The following is a 20,296-nucleotide window of genomic DNA, read 5'->3' as shown; positions in this document are numbered from 1 at the left end:
AATCAGATTTTATAGTACGAGTTCTGGTGTTACGTTAATCACATTTTGGACATTATAACCTCTACTTATCTGTAAAGCCCTGTGATAATAACATACACAGTCTGACATTCTTAAGTGACTGATCGTAAATGGATTGCAGTTATATTGTGCTTTTATAGCAAAGTGCTTTTCATTCACCCACACACACACACACACACACACACGCACACATAAATGGTTGTGGAGCCTCCATTGAAGCCGCTGGCCCGTCGGGACCAATCAGGGTTCAGTGTCTTCAAGGACACTTCAGTATGTGGACAAGAGGAGCCGCGGATCAAACCAGCAACGATTAACAGATGACCCACTCTGACCTCTGTAACCACAGCCTACACATAACCATTAAGAGGTGGTATGTATAGTAAGTTAATAAGTTAATCATAACAATAAATAATAATAGAAACATATATAGACAAAAAATAAATAAGTGAATAAAAATAGCAACCAGTGATGGAAAGTAACTAAGTACATTTACTCAAGTACTGCACTTAAGTACAATTTCAAACTTCTCATTTCAATAAATGTTCAAATGATCCAATATTTCACCAAAAGTCAAAGATTAGAGAAAAAGTCCAAAAACTGAAAACAGATTTGTGTATCAGAACTTGGTTTTTTCTTCTTTCCTCTCCCATTAATCATCTCACGACCCCTCAGATTCATCTGGTGACCCTTTGGAGGGGCCCGACCCCTAGGTTGGGAACCACTGGACTAAACTAGCTAACTGTATATAAAGTAGTTGAAACTAGCTCCACCTCCAGCAGCTACAACAGTAACATGCTGCTCTAACACTGATGCTTCAGTATTAATAATCTAATGATGTCATATATAATAATATATCAGTCAGAGGGACCAAACCACTACTTTTACTGCAATACTTTAACTACATCAAGCTCATAATACTTATGTACTTTTACTGCAATACTTTAACTACATCAAGCTCATAATACTCATGTACTTTTACTGTAGTAGGACTTTTCATGCAGGACTTTTACATGTAATGGACCTTTATTTAATCTCTTTGAGATTGAGATCTTTTTTGCTAAAGAGAGACCTGAGAACAAATATAAGCAATTATAACAAAACAACACATAATGATATAAAGCAGTGGTTCCCAAACTTGGGGTCAGTACCCCCACAAGGGGTCAATGGATTAATTTAAGGGGTCGCGAGATGATAGGACAGGGTAGGACAACAGAAAAAAAAACATATTTCTGACACACAAAAATGTTCTTTTTTCAAGCTCTCCTCTAAGTCTTGCTTTATTTATTGTGAATTACTGTATTTTATCCCCTTAAGCAACTAAAAGTTATTCAAATAAAACAAAAGAGGTCTGATGAAGGGTCCGAGGTAGTGTTTGCTTTATTTTATGGGGTCACAAGCCAAAAATACAGAAGCCAAGAATGGCCGTGCTTGCAGTTGCAATGACTTTATAACGAGATCACGAGCTAACTGTTTTGTTATCTCGATATAACAAAGCTCATTTTCTTGTGATAACGGGTTAATTTATCTCGTTATCTCGAGATAACATAAGCCGATGCTGATTATACTTTTTACTGTGATACTTTAACTACATGAAGCTGATGATACTTGTGTACTTATACTTGTGTACTTTTACTGTGATGCTTTAACTCCATGAAGCTGAGTGTGTTGTGGGGTTTGTTATCTTGAGATAATTGTATTAAAAAGAAAAAAAAGCAATCACAGCCGTTTTCGGCTTCCATACAAAAAGGTTACACTGACATAAAGAATGCGATAAAGGGGAAAAAAGGCAATTTAGGTAATTACAGATATACAGTCTTTTTTACTGAACCGAAGATTATTTAATACAGAGTCCTTTGATAACGTCGCTACCTTGATACTGGTTCATTAATGAGTCCCGCCGAAGTTAACCCCGCCTCCTGCCTCTACCTGAGAGACTCCACGTCACCGGGCTCACCTGTGCTCACAGGTAGCACAGCGCTGTTTAGGAGAACAACGGCCGGGTAAAGACGAGCAGGATCGGAGGAGGAACTTCTTTTTTGTCTTTTTTGAGCCGCTATGGCGGAGTCTCAGCTGCTGTGCTTGGACGACGAGCACGTCAACGAGAAGATCCCGGAGTCCCGGCCGCAGTTTTACTACAGCGAGGAGCAGCGAGCCGCTCTGGAGCAGCTGCTGAGGAACGGAGACGGAGCCTTCAAGATGCGGCTGCAGGAGGACAACACCAAGGACTTTCTCTCCGCCAGGGAAATTAAATACATGCGGAAAATGTTTCAGGAGTACGACACGGACAGTGACTCTGAAACCGGCGACAATGAGAAGTCCAAAGGGTCCTCTAGCGCGGACTCCGGGGTCCACTCCACCTACTGGCCCCAGATGTCCGACACCGAGGCCCCGTCTTTGGACATCGGCTGGTCGGGCAGGAGCGGCGTCTACAAGGGGGTGACCCGGGTGTCAGTGTACACCGAGCCGCCCAAAGACCACGGCCCGCACATCAAGGAGGTGGTGAGGAGGCTCATACAGGAATCATACAGGGTACCTTCACCTTTATTCTAATGTTTATTCTAACCTCTATTCATGTTGGCAAAGTTTTCTTTAATTTACCATTTTCAACCTTTTTCCAGCACAAATCAACAATTTCAAGTGTAAATTTCCTGGAAAATAAGTTGATTTGTATTTGTAAACAGTTTCAATTATCTACAGGTTTATTGCCAAGCACATACAATGAATTTGTCTTGGCGTTGTTGTGCCTATCAATCAAAAATAGAAGGTAAGAGAAAACACAAGTACCCAGTTCAAAAATAAAATATAATAAACATTTATTCTAAGTGAAACAAGTTAAAAAATAATTACATTTTTTAAACTGAATGGTAAAAAAATGGCTGATAATAGTCTCACTTTAGTTTTTTGGTGCTTTCTTTTCAGTGGGGAAAACATCTCAATCAAACCTTCACAAGTCAATATTTTCCACAGAGATGAAACATTTAGTTGATTCATTGATTAGTCAGTAGATGATAGAAAGTTAATCTGCAACAATTTTGATCATTTAAAGCAAATTTAAAGCCAAAATACCCAAAATTCACTGATTCGACTTTCTCTTCTGGGTCCAAATAACAGTTTAAGACTCTTCAGGGCTCTGAGGGCATTTTTCTGACATGTAAAATAATAAACGATTAATCCAGAAATACAGATTGATTGGTAATGAATAACAGTTTGCAGGTGGGTGTTCATGAATTTAGAGCAACTTGAAAAGCAAGTTGGCTCTACGAAGCCTTAGTTTATGTGTAAATGCTCCCACAAAGACGACAGTGTTGAACCTGAAATCTACAGGTTGACCTACAAAAAAGGAAAACGTGTTTTATTACTCTGTCATATGAAAATATTTAACCACGCAATAAAACTTAAACAATCAGTAGCTTCTTCCACTTCATGGTGAACTTCTCTGACTTGGCCAGCAGCAGAATAATTGCTCTAACATTTTAAAATGATTGGCTGCAGGGACTCATGTGACCGTCTCTCACAAGTGAAAGAGACAAAGAACCTCAGGCTGGGAGCAATGACTGTTACTTTGCATGTGTCCTGTCTTTGGTTTCACTCTGAATTCATCTGACAGACTGTAAAAAATGACAATTTAACTTAACATTGAAGGTTTAAAGGTTTTAACTTAATCAATAAAAGACAGTTTGATAAAAAACAAAGTTGCCTAAATGTTTGTGTTATGGATTAGATTTATTTCATCATAATTGAACCGTAAACAAAGGCTGTACTAAAGTGATATTGTTAAGTTGTTCACATTTTTAATTGAGTGTTAATCAAAATAATGATATTAGAGCTGCAACTAAGGATTATTTTCATTATCGATTAATCTGTCGACTCGATTTCTCAGTGAATCAATTAGTTGTTTAGTCTATAAAATGTCAGAAAATTGTTAAACATGTCAATAACTGTCTTGTTTTGTCCCGACCAACAGTCCACAAACCAAGATATTAACTTTATTATCATAAAGGACTAAAGAAACCAGAAAATATTCACATTTGAGAAGCTGGAATCAGAGAATTTGGACATTTTTTCTTGAACAATGACTCAGAACGATTAATCAACTATCAAAATAGTGGCAACTAATCGATTAATCGACTAACTGTTGCAGCTCTAAATGATATAGACATCAATTTAAATAAAAACAAGGTAATTTAAAGGGAAATTCCCTTTCTTTGGGGCTTTAAAATAAAATTATGATGTTGATATGATCATATCTTGGGATCTTTTTACAAAATTCTGTTGTGTAAATCAATAATTCCAAGCATATTGTAATTAAAAAGAAACGAAAAGAGTATTATTATTCAGCTGTCTGGTGGATATATACAAGAAGATTGATTATGTGTGTTTGATATGTAGCTGGAGCCGCCAGGCAGTCAGCTTATCTCAGCACAAACACACTAAACAGGGGGAAACAGCTGGCCTGATGCAGTCCAACGGCAACAAAATCCACCTACTAGCGCCAGTAAAACTCATTAATTAACATGTTTTTATCTTGTTTGTATAATCGGTACAAAAAAGTGTAAAAACAACTCTTCACAGGGGTTTAATTCTCCGATTATTTCTTAGCTGGAAGTCTCCACCGGCTGCTTCAGCAGTTTCCAGTCTTTGTGCTAAGCTAAACTAACTGGCTGCTGGCTGTAACGTCTTATTAAACCACCAGATACAAGAATGGCATCAATCTTCTCATCTAATGTATGTTAGCCATGCTGTGATTTGTAATTTGTGGAGTTCAGGTTAACGTTTTCAGGTTTAAAGGTTTTAACTTAAACCATAGAAGACGTCTGTAGCTCTGGGCCTCAGGACTCAAGCCTCAGACAGGTTTCAACAAGCACACTTTAGCTCAATCATCTATGCTATATGTGGAAATAAAAATAAAAGTGACAGTTAAGACTTAGTACATGAAATTTCTATCATCATGATCTGCTAAGAGCTACTTCGTGTTTCAGCTTGCAGGAGTGACTGTCAATCATGCGCCTATGCAGTTTAATGTTAGTGTGAGATTTAACATGTGGTCTGCCTGTAGGTACATCCAGCTGTGTCCAGAATATCTGTGTTGAAGTTAAAATATACGGATGAAATTACAGGTAAAACTGTTGTGCTCATGTATTGATATTTTCATTACATTTGAGTGCTACAAACTACATATAAAACTGGAAAACTTGCTAATCTTTAACTTACAATATGCTTTTCTTCACTGTGTATTCCCGAGAGGGTTAATATAAAACTACCTAAATGTAAAACGTCACAATTACACCTGGGCCCAAAGCCACATTTTCTTTTAATTGCTTACTATGAACTGCACAATAGAAAGCAGAAAATATGCTGAAGGTACTCTCACGCTTCCCTTCCATAACCAAAGAAGTATGTAGAATTATTATACAACTAGTTAAAGTTGCAGTAAGTACATAACTTTTTTTTTTTTAAATGAAACCTAAATATATACAGAACAATATTAAGAATTTTCCAGAAAGACATTAACCAGTGAAGGGTTAACCAAACCCAGGGCAACAATAATGAAAATCTACATCAATGAGAGTCATATGCAAGTTTTAACAAGCTGAATCATTCATGGTGCAGATGAAGGCCCAGGAGCTCTAAATGTCAGTTTCACAACGACTCATTCAGCCTCCCACATGATCCACTCCCTTTGATTGGTTGACCTCCCAGGTATGCGGACTTAAACTAAAGCGGGGAATGTTCACCTGTGACTGGTATGGTGCCACAGGCCATAGTTCCACGGTAAAGCGATATGGTCTGTTTCGACTGGCATGAGCATTACTGTTTCTCTTTCTGAGGTGCGGAGGACAAGATACGACCGGTTAGTCAGCGCTCTTTGAAAGCGGAAATGATGCAGAGCTCTTATGGAAAAATATCCGAACATACTTCAACACAGAAGTTAATCCTCTTTAATATATGTTTACATTAGCCTGTTCACAGCCCTGACTGCTTAATTAACTGATTACATGCTGAGATTGTTTCTCTAAAGGTGAAGTAAATCATCTACTCTTGAAAGCCTGCCAAGTACTTTAGAGAGTACTTCCACATTGTCACTCATATGTACCTACAGAATAGTGTACTCTCACACTCACGCTTGCTAATTCTGGTAGCAGAAAATGACTCTATAAGAGTTTATCTCAGATTATCTCAAAGATATAAGAGCCCAGCTGTGTGATTTATATCTAAATGAGCTGTCGATCATGAGCCAGGTGGATCTCTATGTGATAGGTGGAGAATGATTATGTTTCTGGTAAAACTACATTCAAGAGTAAGACTAGTCTTGCAGGAAATGACTATATCAACAAGTCAATTAAATCAACACGCAGTCTTGAAGTCTTATATTATAAAAGGCAATTAAAAGTTTTACCTGTCAGGTGAGATAATCTTGTTTTCATGTAGAATAAGCCAGGTCACTACACCGGTATCCTAACCAGACTAACGGTGTCATGCTGTCAGCATGCTAACACAGTCACAATGCTGATGTTAACCAACGCTATTTACCATGTTCACCATCTTATTTGTTTAGTGTGTTAGCATGCTAAAATGTATTGGACATAGATGTATTCAGAGAGCTGGATACGGAGCCACCACTTCCAGTGGCCACTCACAGTATTGCAGCGGCCCAAAAAGCATTTTCCATATAGACTACTATTATAAAAGAGATGTCTGTAAAACTGTTGACAGGAAACCTTAAACTTCAAACAAGGTCAATTATTAGTCTTTTAATACATGAATGAATTTTTAATACATGAAGTTTTCATATTTATAAAACTTTCTTAGAGCATGGAAAAGTGATTTTAAAGTTTGTGACATCATCCCAATGTAAAGTCTATGAGACCAGTGGCAACTTGTGTGCGGGGCCAGTGGGAAAATCATGACTACGCATATTCAATGGGCCGCAGGAGAACCGGATAACACCTTCAAAGATTCATATGAAAGTTGCTCGGCGGTCTGCCGTGTGTCCACTGTATTTCAATGGGCTTCCTCAAGCTTCTGTAATTTTGGCTCCTTCTTCACTTGAATGGGGATAAAATAATTTAATCATTTAGATCAAATTCTGATAGTAAAATGAGTCATTTTGCAGGGGTTGTGATGCTCAGAAAAATGTATTCACCGTTTAACAGATTGCGTGCAGTAAAAAAAAATGCTTTTTGACCCAGAAGTTGTAATTACACAGTTTGGACACTATGTCACATTGGCTTCCCAGCCTGGTGTTGTTCCTGCCCACTAGGCAGAAGCAAACCTGGAAGCTTGAACCTTTTCTGGCTCATGCTCCAGGTGAGTGACATCTTGGGGTCCAGTATCCAATTCTTATGATACATCCATTGTTTCGCACAAGTTAAAATTTTGACCTGATGGTGGCGCTCAATGAAAAGTTTAAGTATCATCAAAGTGATTACAGTTCATCCTGAGGGGAACATGAATATCTGTACCAAATTTCATGGCAATCCATCCAACAGTTGTTGAGACATTTCACTCAAAAGAGGAAAAGTCAGAGGATCATCAGAGTGATGAAGATTCACCGTCTGGAAACCATGAATGTCAGTTCACATCCAGTAATTGTTGAGATATATCAGTCTAGATCAAAGTGGTGGACCAACCTAGTGAAAAATAATACTTTAATTCCTGAAAACAAGCAGATTTACACTAAAATGACTGCCTTCCCTGAGCAGATGTTTTTCTCAGTACATGATCTAATGACCAGTAAAGATGAGCTTTACTTTTAATGTTTGATGTCATTTAAAAATCCACCACACTGCCATCACACGTAGGCCTGTCTGCCAGGAAAACCTGAGAGACGCAATAAGGAAATGGAAAAAGCCCCACAAGCCTTGTAGTCAAGGATATAAAAACCCAGTGTGGTTGTAAAACGCTCCACTGCATCAGTCATTGTGTTTGTTTAATAAAACATACAGTATATCTTGTGTCTTGTCAGGTCTTGCACTGTTACGTAATGGTCCTGAATGCAGACACTGCTGTAGAATGTAGAATAACGATGTTCATAATGTCAGTTTTTATGTTTTTTATGTAAAATGTTAATCTGGAAAGTGACTGCAGCTGTCAGGTAAATGTACTGAGGTCAAAAGTACGATATTTTCCTGATTGTCTTCACTGTTGAAATGTTCTTCCTGTGTGTTTCTCAGGTGGTGGCCATAGTCATGGACCTCCTGACGGACCTGCAGATCCTCCAGGACCTGCTTGATGTCTCGTCACGACGCGGGGTGGCCGTCTATGCTGTGCTGGAGGCCAGTGGAGTGCCCCACTTCCTGGATATGTGCAGTCGGCTCCAGATAAACGCAGTGCATCTGCGGGTGAGTGAGCTCTGCAAACAGTGGAGAGCATTACAGAGAGAGGTACCAGAGGGAGGAGGCTCGCTAATACAATACACAAAACAAATATGAACATGGAAAGTTTGAGGGAAAGCACCTTGGTGGGCCAGAATGGCAGTGGCTGTAGTGATTATCATGGATTAAAACATTCTGTATCATGTGTCAAGCTCTTTGTCTGGAAATTCCTGACAAGTAAAAGACAATATTACCACAGAGATGATTGATCTGGTGGGACAAAACCTGTAAGCCTGTAAAAACAAAACAATAAAAAGCCCAATAAAATAGTTTTATTCCTCAAATGTTCAGTAACCTCTGTATTCCAGGTTATTTAAAGGACTGCATAAAACCTGAAGCTGAACCTTAACTTATTTTGCACATAGCACTGGTGCTACAGAGGTCAATAGGTTTGTAACATGAGTATAAAACGTCTGTTACCATCTCTAAAAATAACCACAAATAGTGCAGTTCATCACTTAGACAGTTATGTGACTGGAAAAGGACATTAGTGTTGCATACAGGACACACAAAATCCAAACCTTAACAATAAATGTTTTCAGACAAACATTTTCTTTATGGTAAATTGCAGGGACATAACAACCATACACAAAACATCAATATATTATGCTTCAAATGAGCAAATCTCAGTGAATTTATATCATACATACAATATTATTCATATTAAATTAAAAAAATGTATACATCACTAATAAGAGAACAAAAACAAACATGAGAAGCTAAAAACTAGAATTCAAAAGATTTTGTTTGTGCTTTAGCAGAATGTAACAGATTAAAGTCAATACAAAACAAGCAATATAACATTTAAACCAGTAACTCCTGTATATGTATGTGTGCGTGTGTGTGTGTGTGCCACAGATCTAGCTTGTCTGCTGGCCACTCTTTCTTATTTGGCATCCTGGCCTTCTTAGAAGAGAGTGTCCATTTCGCTGCTACCTGTCTAGGGTTGAATTCGTCCAATGGGCAGCCTTCTGAGCTGATATGGATGAAGTTTTCAGCAGTGGAAACATGGAGGCTGCTGTGGGTCCTGTTTTTAATCTGATTTTGTGCTAAAAATCCCTGCTTACATTGAGTGGATTGAATTGGCATCACCATTTACTGTATATAAATATGAACAACACGTCTCCACTTCATGCCGCTATGCAAAAATGAAGCCAAAAGACGAAAGTTAGGGAGCGCCTGTCACACCTGTCAATCATGACGTCACTCCCCCTTTTTATATCGTCAAATAACTAATTGACAAACTTATCAGAAAAATGAGCACTTGGACAAACATCAGTGTGATAACGTGCACTTTGTTGTTTAGTTTGGCTCATGTCCCATCCTGTAACATGGAGGGGGCGGGACTTATGACCTATATTGCAGCCAGCCACCAGGGGGCGATCGAGATGTTTTGGCTTCACTTTTGGGCAGCTGTCATGGCGTCCATCTTTACATACAGTCAATGGGCATCACAAGCAAGTTCAGGAAGTTCTGAAATAAATGTAACTATAAGTTAAACTCATTTTATTTATACAGGAAAATACCACTTAATTTTTTTCTTGTCATCTAGCTAGCTCAACTCACTGAGGAAACGGGGTAGAGGCAACCGAATAGGAATTATGGGATTGTTCCCTAGGAATTGTGGGAATTGATGTTGGATGTATGGACTCTACGCAGCCGGGGAAATGATTGTTAATCACTGGATTAATACCAAGTAGAACAGTTATGTGCCATGAATTCACCTCACACACCAACAGGCACACAAACCTTCACTTCACACAAACAGGCAGCTCTGTCTCACATGCACACACTGTATCACACTGGTATGACTGCGGTAAATTCATTCATCGCACAGACAGCATATGCGACATATCACACTGTACAGCCCTGACATAATTCTGCACTTTCTTCTAGTTGAATCATGCAGATGGTTTCAGGTTTATTTGCAAAGGTTTTCAGATCTCCGCTACTGATATCTCTGCCTCCACCGAAACACAGTGAAGGTCAAAAGAATTTCAATTAAAACATGACATTTGAAAAAGTCAGCAGTATGGAAGATTTAAAATGCTTAAATTAAAAAAAAAGTAAACGAGAAAGAGTTTTAAAAAATTAAGCAAATGAAATAAAGTGAAATACAATACACATTGTTATATGTATTTTATTTATTTCCTTTTTATGTATGCAATGTGTGTATAACATGGAAATAAATGTAACAATGTGTATTGTATTGAATTTGATTTAATTTTGGCATTTAAATCCCACCATACAGTAGCACATCCTCTTTCCAGAAAAGTCTTCCAAACTATTTTCTACCAAAAATTTTTTTTTAAAAAAGTTAAAATGGTTCAAGGTGAGATCTGTGGTTTACTCTGTGGAGTACCATGGAGACTGTTTCAGGAAAGTGTTTTGATCTCAGAACCTGGTTTGGGTGAACTGGTCTTTTAACCCTTAGACACATAGGTCATTGGAACCAACAATCTTCCATAAGGGGGCCAAAGTTGACTATTATTAGAATCAGTGGTTTTTGATAGTAATATTGTCACAATTTTGATCAAAATAATGATTTGAATTCATCAGCTTCATTTAAAGTTTGTAATCAAAGTGTCAAACCTGTGAATATTAGAGTCTCTTTCTCTAATTTATGCTATTTTACTACTAATCTACGTAGTTATGGCATCAGTAATGTTGGCAAGCTAATGTTAGCTCGCTACTAAGTAGGACAGTAGCAGATACACTTCCACATAAAGTGTGAATGTTCAGTGAATTCAAACTTTCCGAGGTTAAAATATAGATGTCTGATATAAAATAATGTAGGTGAGTGTTGATGGGAATGACAGTTGAGATGTGATCTACAGTAAATTCTGCATAGAGAGCTGAAGTCCTGACGTCACACCTGAGTTAGTTTCTGTTCCATCAGCTTCATAATTCAATAGAATCTCACATTCAGCATTTCTGCCTTTCATCTGTTTTTTTTCTTGAATAAACAGAACATGTTATTGGGGTTAACCATACATATTTTTAGACAAATGGAAAACTACAGCTCCCATGACAGTTTATCTGTTTTACAGCGCAGGTGCTTACATCACCGTAACTTTGTTTTGTCCATTTCCAGTCAGTCATTTTAAAACTGTTTAGCTGTCATCACACAGCTCAGTCCTCTGTTATTACAGTCATGTCTGAACTAACCACAGTTCAACGGACTCGCCTGTTTTGTCAAGCTGTGATGTTTAACCTGCAATGATGAAATAATGTTTGTTAAGGGCAGTTGAAACAGAAATTACTAAATAAACAATGATATTAGTTTTTCAACAAAGTAAACGTCTTTATCTAGATATATGAAGTAAATTACATTACATACTGTTGAGGTTCTATTCCAAGGCTGAATATTTAGTTATTAGCGTTATTACAAATATGAAAATATAATATGAAATATAATTTTGAACGAGGTTTTCCTACTTCTGGTACTTCTGGTTTCATTTCAGCTTTCTATATTTGTACCAGAAAAGGAAGAAAATGTGCACTTATGAAGAATTGGGGTAATAATTCAAAAACCTGATTTTCTTGAAAAGTAAAAGAGGTAAATAACAGGGAAATATCAAGAACAAGATTTTTGAGGAAATACCTGGAATATGTAATGTTGCAACATTGCAAAAAACAGGCCAGCGTGGTCGTTTTTGACCGACCTGTGCATTAAATGTCATCATTTTACTTCCATGAATTCACATTTAATCCTGTCCTGTGTGCTGCAAGTGAGTGCTGAACTAGATTAAGAGCGAGCAGCAGTTCACTGAGCCAGACTGTCATCTTATCTGCACAGGGACACAATACCCAACCTTATCTGCTGTATGCAGAGTTTTGTAGCTCCAGCCTGGTTTAACTGGAGCACAGGAATACCTGGCGGTAGTGGTGTCAGTTGATAAGGCTGTGAAAGGCCTTTTCAGAGCGCTGGGCTCTGTTACTTCTTACAAATGCACATTCATAGTTCCTGAGAACAGATCCAAAGAGTGTAACTCGATGCTTCACCCCACGCCAGGTTGGCAGCAGAGGAAAGCCTCCTCCCAGCCTGTACTGAGTATTTAGGTCTCTCTTTCTTTCTGTCTGATTCTCTTCCCTTTAGGTAAACACTTGTGGCTTTAAGGTTTTTGTTTTTCTCTTTATTTCCTCGGAAAGTTGACCAACATGTCACAAGGTGTGACAGTGCAGTTTGACTTGGCATCATTAAATCAAGGAGTTACGCATGATATAGCCGGGGGATGTTTGATAGCTGTGGCTGAGTGAGTTTACTCAGGCTTATGTATGTGACACTAAGCCAGCTCAAATGTGTAATTAAGCGGGTGTTTCTTTACAGAATCTGCGTGTGCGGATGGTGAGAGGTGCGGGGCTGGCCCTGTCGTTTGGCAAGCTGCCAGGCTCCCTGTGCTCCAAATACATGCTGGTGGATGGAGAAAAAGTCATGTTTGGGTCTTACAGGTGAGCATATCTCTGTGAATATCCAGCAAATGCCATAAAACACACACAATAAGCCATTTACAGTTGAGACAAGACTGTGCAGATTTAACACCAAAACTGAACTCTTAGTGTATCCAGATGTTATGCTTCAAGGGTTTTGTGAGGAGGTTGAGTAAGTTTAGTTGCACATTTTTCTATGTAATCAAAGAACATTGATTTTTAAACATAAGTAAAATAGCTACAAAGTTCTTTTAAGATGGCATACGTACGTAAATACAAAACTTAATAAAGACGGAATAAGAATAAAAACATCAGTATGTTTTGAAAAGTGGTTTACAGGATTTGCTACCCAGGAGGATTTTGCTTTTCTATATTTCCTTATTGTTAACAAATCTCATGTTTGGAGCCAAACCAACAATGAATTTATCTACTTACAAGTATTTTGTGTGTATCTAAAGCCTGATATATCTTATTCCTCTTATGTGCCGTAGACTTAATTGTTGTCCAAAAACTATTAAAAACATGTTAATGAGCCACACTGGGTGACATGTTCCTTCACCACAAGGATTACAGTCATTTTAGTTTGTTTAGAAACGTCTCCGAAGACTAATAACAGCGATCACATTTTCAGTCTCCGGAGAGTAGTTCCGTGTAAGGCAGACGACACTGAGCATGTGCAGAAATGCTGTTCTGTTTCCTGTTCTTCACTAGCTTGTTGGGCTACACATCACAACCTCTTGACTGAGGTTCTTTGAGAAATTTACCAAGTAGTACAAATTCATAAGGTTGTGATATGTAGCACAACAAACTTCTGCTCCCCATCTGCTGAGGATGACTGTGTGATATAATCAAAAGCTCCAGAACAGCTGCTACTGTAACTGGACCTTTTTGTATATAAGCAATTTGAAAAATGGTTTAAAAGATTTGGCTACCTTTAAAAAGTACAATAATTACAAACATTACTTCATTTTAACTTCATTAAATGCTCATAACATAATGTGTTGCTCTATTTTATTAACTTAAATAGCTTATTTCCAGTTTGCAGGTTTATTTTTGTGGACCTAAACCTGATGACGACAGCCTGTTTCCCTCTCTCACATCCAACTGTTAAGAGGCTATTCAGGTTTAATCTTAAAACAACTTGCTACAACACAATATGAAATCAGTCCGTCCAGCTCGCTAATGACTCCTTAAAGACTTTTGGAGCATATTAAATTGACTCATGTGACTGGAATGCTTTTTTAAGCTCCTTATCTACCGTTTGATTTAATGCGGGAAAGTCCTGCACATTAATCTTTTGTTATGGATCCAGTTGTCATCTTGGCTATCTTTCTTTAACTACTGTGCAGATATTTCAGTCTTGTTCTGCTTTCTGACTGTTTTGTCAGTTTATGACGGTTTGCTGTTTAACCTCCATGTTTTTGAGCCCTCTTTAATATTGTTTTACCACCTTGATACTTCACGACTTTTCCTAATTTTATGAAAGTTGCTTATAGACAAGATTTTGTCCACCACAGAAAATAACACTTTATTCTAATCTTTAGCCATAAAACATGTTTATATACAACAGATTTTCATATTCTCTATATCTGTGATTGGTGTTGACAACAGTTTTTACGCAGTTTTACCCCCTCAAAGCCTGAATTAGTGTATTAGGATTTCTAATTTCAAATAATCAGCAAATTGATCGACATTGAAAGCAACCATGAATTGCAGCCCTGCTGTATATACAGCACATACATGTTTAGTAAAGTTTGTTTATATGGCACCTTTCATGGTCTGACTTGACAACGTGCTTCAAAATACAAGATAAAAGAAAAACAAATGAGTATACATATAAATAAAAAGATAATATTTAAAAAAAAAAAAGAATAATAAAGAGTTAGAATTGGATAAAAAGAACACTACAACTCAAAAGCAAGTCTAAAAAGGTAAATCTTGAGCTGTTTTTTAAAGGTATCCACAGAGTACACCTGTATATACATGCATATACTGTACACATATGTATAAACACGTACAAATAAAATAAACATACAATACATACATGTGCACACATATATACATGCGTACACAGGGGTTTTTTTAAGCAGTGTTTTAAAATTCCAGGTAACATACTCTACATTTCTTTGTATGTGAGTCATTTTTTGGCAAACAAAATAATTTTAGCATTTTAACATAACATTGCCTGTAAAACATACAAACATGAAATGTTTCCTAGTTTGGGCTAATATCAAAGCTTTATGCTCTTTTCCATATTTTTCCACCTTCATTATATGTGCAAATGTGCAAACTCTCGCCTTAGGAGAAGGGAAGGGCTACCACCTTTCTATATATGGATTTTAGTAAGGGAAAAAATATATTTAAAGAAAAAAATTACAATTATTATGAATTACTTTACACATTCTGTACATCAGCAGAGTCGGTGTGAACCCAAACGAGTCTAAAGTCCAGTTCAGTCTAAATTTAAACTGTGGAAACTGCCTGCACTTAAAATGCAGTGAATAAACAGTAACATCATAAACCCTAAACGATTATCGTGTTGGTTCCTGCTCTCATGTTTGAATAGTGTTGAGCGATAGAACGATTTAGAAATGTCAATCCTATAAACTGTAACACGGTCTCTATATTATATTTGCTGTATATTATATTATTATATAGATATATTTGTCCAGCTTTATGTATAAATTAAGTTAAGTTTGCCACAGAGACATTTAAACATTTAGCATCAATGGTGTTTAATGATCAATAATGATGTGGATACAGTTCAGGATGGTTTGGTGTAAGAATGTTGTCATTTGTAAAACAACAAAGGCCATTCAGCGTGCTTTACTTATATTTATTAACATAATATTTAAGACAGTGAGAAGGAAGATTAAATATAATTTTGTGATATACTTTTAAACAGAATAAATGCCTTGTTTTATTGTATAAAATACAATACAACAGACTGCAGACCATTACACAAATGTACAAAGAAACCTGTCGTTGTCAAGCTCATATTCAATTTAAAGAAATTATAAAGCCACCGTATTCTTATAATCACATGCAAATGTTTCAGAAAACTCAATTTCCTCTTGTAAATAACTTGGAATCCAGGAAGCAGAAAAGCCAGACTCAGACAGAAATAAGCAGATTGAAATGTTTTGGATACAGCGTGCATCACATCGTCTTAAGCTGCTGTGATGTCTGCAGATGACACAACTTCCCACATGTCGGCTGTCTTATATGAAAGTGACTAATATCAGTCATCTGACCCCGCTGGTAAACCACATCTAGTGACGTTTTCAGAGTACCATATGAAGTGTCGGATTGTGTCAGAGCTGGAATGAATGATTGGTGCCAAGTGTCATAAGTCATGTTTTGACTCGTGCACTTCATTATGACTGTTTAGGTTTTTCTTGATGAAATTGACACCTGATTTGGTCTTGTGTGACTTTCTGGTCATTAAAGGGCAGGTTCACAATTTTTCATGTCTGTCTTAAAACAACAGACAGGAGCCTAAATGAACATTGGAATAGATTTTTCTTGCTGTAATCATTCCTCCTGTTCATACTGACCATTAGAAGATCCCTTCATAATGCACTTACACTGTAAGTGATGGAGGACAAAATCCACAGTCCTCCTTCTGTGCAAAAATGTATTTATCTGAAGCTAATATGAAGCCTCAGCTGTCCAAATTAGTCAAATCAAGTAGAGTGGCTGGTAATTTTCTCTATTTTTCTGGAACAAATCTCATGTTTTCAGCCAAACCAACAATGAATTGGTCTACTAACAAGTATTGTGTGTGAGTCCAAAGCCTTATATTTCCTTTTCCTCTGTGGCGTAGACCTCCGCTGTTGTCAAAAAAGCTATTAAAAACATGTCAGTGAGTCATACCGCTGCACTGAGTGACATGCTCCTTTATCACGAAGAGTTAGTTTAGTTTAGAAACGGCTCCAAAGACTAATAACTTACTTAAACTTCACAGTTTTTGGTTCACACTCTTCTTTTCTCCTCCAGCTTTACCTGGAGTTCCTCTCGGATGGACAGGAACATGATCACCGTGATGTCGGGGCAAACCGTGGACTTCTTCGACAACGACTTCAGGGAGCTGTACGCCGTGTCTGAACAGGTGGACCTCTACGGGGAATTCAACATCACCAAGCCGCCTATTCCTGCGCCCATCAGGAAGCCAAAAGTGGAGCCAATCCTACCTCTGCCCGTCTCCACATCTCGCTTTCAAGTGTCCGTTGGGGACTCCAGGCAGGTCGACATGAAGGTACCTGCTTATAAATACCACAATCCGAAGTACTCTTTAGTTTTTGGGAACAGTAAGGGTCTAACATGCTCCCTACAAGACCTGTCGACCTGTCATATTGATAACTCGCTGGCGGGTGGGCTGAGCCAGAGGAACGGCCTGCAGAGCAACTTCATTCACAAGGACAAAGGGGAAAAGGTGGAGCTAGACCGCCCGCAGAGTCCAGGGGAGGAGGATGAGGATGAAAAGGGAGGCTTGAAGAAGATTCAGCCGGGCAGTTTAAAGAAACGCAGCTCCTTTAGGAACTTCTTGAAAGGCAGAGGAGCCAATCACAGCACAGATATTATAGAGGAAGGCGTAGTCACTCCGCAGAAGCCCCCGCCTCCTCCTTGTAAAGTGTCAGAGACCAATGGCGTCGCAGTAAATGAGGTGGAGGACTCGTTTGAGATCATTGAGAAACCAAGTCCGCTGAAATCGAAGATCAAGAAGCCTTCAAAGGTCATTCAGAGGAGTTTATCTCTGCAGACCCTCAACACAGCAGACGAAGACGGTATGTTTCAAATAGTCTGTTTTATGATATATATATATATATATATATATGATATGTAATTGTTTCTTTGTTTCATCATAACCATACAAAAATGAGTGATGCACTTTTTCCTACAAAAGATAGACAAAACTCCTCAAATATACACATTTAAAATATATTTTTAAAGGGGACATAACATGCTTTTTGTGATTTCCTGTCATTTATATGCTGTTATAATGTCGGATGTCTATGTTAAACTTGGGGTGAGCATATGTAAAAATGTTGCCTGTAAGTCAAAAGCCGGGGCTTCAGCCTGCTCTCAACGCTCTGTTTGTAGAGTTACCTCTACTTCCTCCTCGTGATGACATCAGATTGTTTGCACGTGCCCACAAATGGCTGTCTGTTCCGTAGCCTTTCTCGCCACTCACATATTTTGGATCTTATTCGGGCTTGAATATGTACGGATGTATTTGAGAAGTTTCCATTTTGAGTAAAGAACAAGAAACAGAAGTGAAATCCTAGTACTATCGTTTGTTTATGTGGCCTTCGGAGCTTCCAGAAGTTAACCAATCAGAACAGAGTGGGCTCATCAGGAGGCGGGCCTTAAAGAGACAGGAGCTAAAAGGGCCTGTTTCAGACAGAGGCTGAACTGAAGGACTGCATAAAGAGCCAGTATAAGATAAATAAGGAGTTTTTTAAACTGTAAATTATTAAAAGATATTCCAGTAGAGCCACAGAATAAAAATATGGACCTGGAAATGTGTATGATACGTCCTCTTTAACACAAAAAGCTGTGCGAGAAATACCACACAGTATAGAATATAAAGCATTCAGAGAGTGCACAACTCCACCAAAGCTTCACTATCCTCTAAAAAAAACTGTTTTAAATAATAATTTGTGTCTTGAAAAAAATGTCTAAATCTGCACCACATCTGCACTTTCCACCGAATTTCATTAACTCATCACACGAGTAGAAGAATCCAGAATAGCATTTCTATTTCTATGCTCAAGAAATATTGTGATATGCATTTCTTTTATCTTACTGATACCTAACTAATCTGTCTTTTTTCTTTGTTTTTTTTGTCAACAGGATTCAAAAGCCGCCGGCGGCATCAAAAGAAGAACTGCATACAGTCATGAGATCAAAAAAACACAAAGAGCACGGTCTGTCATTGGAGTTAAAAAAAGAGCATCTGAGGATCTGTTGGTTAAACATGCTGCAACAGCTCAGTTCACAATGTCACGTTTCTGCATCCACTTTAAACGAGTGCAGCCTGTTACTACTGCGGTCGTCTGGGTGAAAGTCCTGTTGTAGTTTAACCAATCACATGAGGAAAAAGTCCAGAACATCTCATCGTTGTAGCCAAAGTGCATCAGCAAAGGAAAACATTGCCATTATGTTGTTTTTATATGTTTTCTAAATTAAATTATTCTCCAGTTAAGTGCTTTTTATATGTTGTTTTTTCCCTTTGTATGCTTGAACCTGAACACCGCAGAGTAGCTGAGGTGTGAACCAGGTATGTGGGTGGATTACATCATGCCTGTGGGTTACTTTGGTTGCTACAGCGACAGGAAAAGTGATCAGTTGTGCAGAGTGTCACCTTACCGAGGACCCTTGGTAACAGAATAAGCGTTCGTCAGTGTGTGATGTACAGGCTGTGAATAATGTACGGCCTGCTGAGCGGCCGGGTGTCAGCGCAGACCAAACTGTGTTGTTTCCACGTCTGTTTCTACATCGACTTTTTGTATTTTGCACTTAAACTGGACCGACATGAAAATGTGAATCCTTGAGAACCACTTGAGATGAATTTTATAGCAGAAATGTAATAAAACACATGAAAACAGCTGAAAAAAAAACTGGTTTGTGTAATATGTGGCACCTTTTCCAGCAACCCAAATAGTGATTTTAATGATTTTATACCTTAAAACTCCCAGAAATGTTCATATTAAGATTAAAGTGGAAGACATATGTATGGAATAAGATACTTTAAGGGTATAAAACAGAATTTGATCCTTTTTAAAAAAAAATTAACTGATGACAAGTTGCCACAAAAATAATACTTTACTTCTATTTGAGGTCTCAGAGGCTCCAGCTGTGAAACACGGTTACATACATGATTAAATGTTCAGAGGTTTTGTATGTGATTGTTGCTGTGAGTACTTGTAACACAGCACTAACCCTGCCAGATCCCAAATTAGCACCTTATTACTGATCTAGAACTGGAGTTTTTTCATAAGAGGTCTAATTCTCTGGGGTTGAATTTACCCAAAACAAAAAAAATGTACACACTGTGCATTTCTTTGTCTGAATGACTTTTTGGCAAACAAAAGGAGTTTGCTCATGCTTGACCCAAATAACATATAAAACACCTTCATCAAATGTGCAGCTCAGTTTGTGGCAGAGTGAAGAGTTACTAATACTTTTCAACATGTCGAGTTTTAAAGGGGCCCTGTAGAGTTTAGTTATTGTACACAAACAAAAGTTATATTTACCAAAACCTATTGTATGTATCCTTTCAAGTGTGTCTTAAAACAACAGTCAGGAGCCAAAATGAACATTGAAACAGGTTTTTCTTGCTGTAATCATTCTTCCTGTTCATACTGGAAGATCCCTTCATAATGCACAAAACCCACAGTCCTCCCCCTGTGTAAAAATGTATTTAAAAGTTTATCTGAAGCTAATATGAAGCTTCAGCGTCCAAAATG

General features: G+C 37.9%; 1 protein-coding gene across 1 annotated transcript; it reads left to right on the top strand.

The window, feature by feature from the left end:
• Positions 1-1,930: 1,930 nt before the first annotated feature.
• Positions 1,931-19,032, top strand: fam83fa (family with sequence similarity 83 member Fa). The gene is made up of 5 exons (XM_042392794.1): positions 1,931-2,547; positions 8,193-8,360; positions 12,724-12,845; positions 16,824-17,611; positions 18,681-19,032. The coding sequence occupies exons 1-5, from the start codon at positions 2,074-2,076 to the stop codon at positions 18,728-18,730; spliced, it is 1,602 nt and encodes a 533-aa protein (XP_042248728.1). The 5' UTR covers positions 1,931-2,073; the 3' UTR covers positions 18,731-19,032.
• Positions 19,033-20,296: the final 1,264 nt, after the last annotated feature.

Source organism: Thunnus maccoyii, chromosome 18 (genome assembly GCF_910596095.1).
Source record: "Thunnus maccoyii chromosome 18, fThuMac1.1, whole genome shotgun sequence".
NCBI lineage: Eukaryota > Metazoa > Chordata > Actinopteri > Scombriformes > Scombridae > Thunnus > Thunnus maccoyii.
This window is presented reverse-complemented; position numbering and strand designations above follow the sequence as displayed.

Coding starts and splice junctions, on each gene's coding strand:
- fam83fa (XM_042392794.1), top strand. CDS start 2,074: ATGGCGGAGTCTCAGCTGCTGTGCTTGGACGACGAGCACGTCAACGAG. Junction 2,548..8,192: donor TCATACAGGAATCATACAGG/GTACCTTCACCT, acceptor TGTGTTTCTCAG/GTGGTGGCCATAGTCATGGA. Junction 17,612..18,680: donor CAACACAGCAGACGAAGACG/GTATGTTTCAAA, acceptor TTTTGTCAACAG/GATTCAAAAGCCGCCGGCGG.